The sequence below is a fragment of the Condylostylus longicornis genome, unplaced genomic scaffold, assembly GCF_029603195.1.
Source record: "Condylostylus longicornis isolate FDR11 unplaced genomic scaffold, ASM2960319v2 ptg000060l, whole genome shotgun sequence".
Classification (NCBI taxonomy): domain Eukaryota; kingdom Metazoa; phylum Arthropoda; class Insecta; order Diptera; family Dolichopodidae; genus Condylostylus; species Condylostylus longicornis.
Genome location: NW_026578028.1, coordinates 1 through 4,379, shown reverse-complemented (window position 1 = coordinate 4,379; position 4,379 = coordinate 1). Strand labels below are relative to the sequence as shown.

Sequence of the window (4,379 nt, the reverse complement as noted above, 5' to 3'; positions counted from 1 at the left end):
CGAAGAATCCTCATTAATTCTACACTTTTTAAGCAACTGTGCTGACTTATCTGGACTAGTTCCGATGAGTTACAACAGTGCTTGAATTTCTGTATGATATAGACGCTTAAACTCTACTGAGCAAACTGAGAAATACTGTACACACTCCAATCGTTCTCAAAGTTAACTACAAGAAGTATCCGTGAAATGGCTGTCCCAAATTTGTATACGTGATCATATACATGATCTACTCTTTGATGGAGTAGGAAACAACCAAGATTCCCCGGGAGTGTACTGCAAAGCTTTATAGAGCTCCTGTAGACACGAAAATGTCCATAAGACGCATCAATTTTATGGGCAATGGTTTTACTTGTCGCGTTTGCATTCGATCTACTTGATTCTTCGTTACCAACCCCGTGTTTTTCAAATCGACTAACAGGTCCTGGGACGACAAACGAGTCACCCCTAATTCGAGACCTCTCACCTCTACAGCACCCATCGCACACCGCAGTAACGACACGGGATAGATGACGACATCGTAGCCATAGACAGCCAAAGTGTCAGCGCCCAAAGACGGGCTTTTTCCAAATTCAGTCATGTTGGCAAGAAGAAAGGTTTCTGGGTGCTTCGACTTCAACACGTGAGCAAATTGTTTGAACTCTTGCTGCAGCAGAAACGCAACAGATTGACCAATAGAGCCATAGGATTAGAATTGCTCATCAGAATACCCACCGCTGTTGTCAAGCCCTCGGGAAAAACCATATGAGCTCCAGCTTCAGCATACGCACACGCTCGTTGCAATGCATCATCCATGCCTAAGAGTTAAAAAGCTGCCATGCTGTGATGCGAGGCCGCACCAGTAACGCTTCGAGCATCCGTTCGTGCGCAGATCAGAAATCGTCCTTCACAACAGGATTCGCTTGCGGCACGAGCCCATATTACTTTTGCAACCATTGCGTCTTCACCGATTAACTGCTTTCCATCCAAATGGCCGCAACGTTTCGGGAAAACTTGATCCTCAATATGAAATCCAGAAGCGCCGGACTGATAATACTCGAAAACGGCGCGCCGAACCATTTCAGCTTCACCGAAGCCTGAGAAATCAAAAACAGAAAATTCTTCCCTGTGTTGTGCTTCGAAGTTCTATTTCCGAGAAAACAAGTCAGTCAATCTCTATTGCGGACCAACCGTAGTGACGAAACTGATGTTAATTTGACCGAAAATCTAACCTGTGTCAGCGTCGACAAGCACAGGCAGCCCCGAGCTTCTGTGTACATCTTTTATCACACTGCACACCTCATTCAAGGTCAGCAGCCCGATGTCTGGGAGACCCTTGGAAGCAGAGAGTGCAGCACCACTGACATAGCAGCCTCGAAAGCCGTTGTTGGCAATTAATCGTGCGGTTAATCCGTTGAAGGCCCCCGGGAATATGAGACATTCATTCTCAGTTGAACAGCGCTGATTCTCCAGAATTGCAAGGAGGTCAACAGCTTTTGTAAGAGCAAACATCGGTGTCTGTGTCAGACCCTACTAGTCGAGGAAAAACCAATTCACACAGAGACGCAATGAGGGACAAACACTCGGATTACGACAAGATCAAGATATCAAACAATGCACTTTCAAGTAAAATAATTTATTTGTCCCTCATTTTCTCCGCTTCTTCCGATGCCCGTCGTCCGAATCTTCGTTAGTATTCTGATCAGCATGTACTCGTTTGCGATCCTCTGTAAGACAGATGAGCCGAAGCATTTTGGTGGCAAAGAACTAAAACACTCTCTCTTTACCTTTGATTGCGCGTTTCTCTAGTTCGTCCCATGAGAGTCCTTCCTCTTCATCACTTCCCAGCTCTCCATCTTCCGATTCATCAAATCCTCCTTCACTCGCTAATGATTCTTCATCGTCTTCCGATTCTGCACTTCCCCCGCTTGATGATCCTCCACCCTCATCACTGAAGTCATCCGAGTCGCCGACACCCGAAGCAAGCTAGAAATGAAAAGCTCATGTCCATTTCATGTTCACAACCATTCCCATTCCTCACCTCCTTGTATTCTTCGTCATCCTCGTCACTTTCACTGTCATCTCCTTCCTCGACATTCGAAGCTGCCCCATCATCTCCTAAGAAGATTTCAAAACCCCCATCAGCGACGAATCCGTCAATATCATCACGGATCGTCCTCAATACTTCAGACCACTTCAAATTTCCTTTACTTTCGTACCACACTGTGTCAATTTCATTCAACCAACGCTGAACAGAAAACCAAGTCATTGAGATCCACACTAACGATGTCGAATTCCATATGCCCCAATGTGAAGTTTCCTATGTCCCAATCCCATATATCCCGAGACCTACTTTGATAGGATCCAGAGATTCCACCGGAATTGTTGTTATCTGCTGGACCGGTTTCGTGTAATCCTTAAAGACGAAAACCATATCGAATTGCCGCAATCCATGAAATACACGTTCAAACGACACAATTTCAATCTCGCTCAGAGTCAACACGAAGATCGGCCACTCGCTCAGCTGCACCAGACATGTCGCAGTCGGCAACATCAATTGACTACAATTGCGTGGAACTCCATGGAACGCCAATTCTCTATCAACGGAAACATGGACGACGATTCATCGCGACGTCCTTACCTTTGCGGTAAATCGAACTCGAGATGTTCCCCATTCGATCGTGCAAATTCATCCGCCGCCTCGACAAACCGCTTAAACTCGACATTTAACCTTTTGCGCATTTCCCGTTCACGCTGCTCCTCCGCAATTTCGTCGGGATCGTAAGCGCTTCGTCCGCGACGCTGATCCAGATCGTCTGTTTGGGATCCTACTTCAGTGTAAAACTGAATATCAGTGACTTTTTTCTTGTTCACCAGAATTGGGTTCTGCAACAATTGATTCTCATAGCATTGACGAGAACAGAGACGAGGACTTTCGTACCTTCAAGTGAAAGTGAATCAAGACCAACAATTCATTCTCGCAGGGTTGAAAAAGAGCGTGTTTAATATTTGCGTAGTTGATGTCAATCATGTCGTTCCGACCACCTTGGAATCGGAGACCATTGACATGCGCTTCGAGTGTTCCAGCGATTCTTCTTGTCTGCGTTCCTGTTTTCACCATCACGCTTTTCAAAAGAACCCGTTTCCCTCCTTTTCGGTTTAACTCCAGCGGTGCTTGGACTGCAATGTCCTGCGATGTGTCCTGAAAAACAAACGGGCGTTTGACGACACCAGCACAACGAAAACCATCTCAAACAGTATATTCTATTATCTGATCCTAAACATATCCACTGTCTATATTCCTGGAGTGAGGGATTGCATAGATTCTGTCTAGTGAATACTCACACCAGTCTCTTCCCGCTGTTTGATTCTTTTTTGAAGATCTTTTAGACTTTTAAATGTCTGTTGAAGTTGTGCTGAAATATCGATAAACTTGTAAACAGGGATTTGATTCAGTTAAATCCTTACGATTTGAAGATCGGAAAATGAGCTCTTTGACGAACATCCCAGATGGACCAGAAACTTCTGGAAACGGATTCTCATCCGCTTTGTATCCAAAACCGACAGAACCGGGAACTTGAAACTGGATTCTCAAAACATGAAACTTTTTATCTTCAGCTTGACAAAAGACATTTCGAATTGTTGAAGCATGGAATGGAACATGACCAAATTTAGGAAGAGGGACCAACACGGCTTCTTTGACGAGATCCAAGTGGATCTGAAGCACAACCAGAAATGTCTCAGGATTTTCTGATGGTTGGATGCCGACGAGAGATCGAAGTTGTTAATTTGATGGATCGACCTGTTCAACCATCAATCACTTACTCTATTTGGTTTCAAATCTTTCGGATATTCGCTGGCATCCTTGTACGTTGTAATTGAAGTCATTTTGCGCACAGCGCGTTTATTTGTTGCAAAATTAGCGCCATCCTTGAATCGATCTCGAATTTCTTCCTGTTTTCGTTTTCGAAGTATCTGACAAACAATCAAATAGAAAACCAATTCCAAACCTATTTTCTTACTTTCTGCCTCTCCAACAATTTTTCTGTTTCTTCCAGTGAAGTTGTTTTATTTCTGCTTCTCAAACGATCTCGAAGAACGACAGATTCGCCACGAGCTGCTTCTCTATCTGGGGATGATGATGGTGAGGCTTTCGCTGTTTTGTCCTTCCCAGCAGTACCAGTGGTCGGCTTGCTCTGAGGTTTCTGTTTCGCTTGTCTTGGTGGGGCCGCAGGCTCATCCTCCAATTGATAGTGAACTGCCTTGAATTTTCTGTCCATTTCTGCCGTCAGCACTACCGGTTTCTCCCCCTCTGGCTTCACTAAAACAGTATCGGCAAGCCAAACCGAATACTTAGTCGATTTGTCTTGCGTTGGGACATTCGCGAATCCGACGGAGATGTT

General features: G+C 44.9%; 1 protein-coding gene across 1 annotated transcript; it reads right to left on the bottom strand.

Annotated features, from left to right (window-relative positions):
* Positions 1-2,613: 2,613 nt before the first annotated feature.
* LOC129612159 (FACT complex subunit spt-16-like) lies at positions 2,614-4,256 on the bottom strand. The gene is made up of 6 exons (XM_055525664.1): positions 3,999-4,256; positions 3,802-3,930; positions 3,445-3,694; positions 3,322-3,392; positions 3,022-3,278; positions 2,614-2,917 (listed from the first exon to the last, which is right to left on the bottom strand). Exons 1-6 carry the CDS (start codon positions 4,254-4,256, stop codon positions 2,614-2,616), a joined length of 1,269 nt encoding a protein of 422 aa, XP_055381639.1.
* Positions 4,257-4,379: the final 123 nt, after the last annotated feature.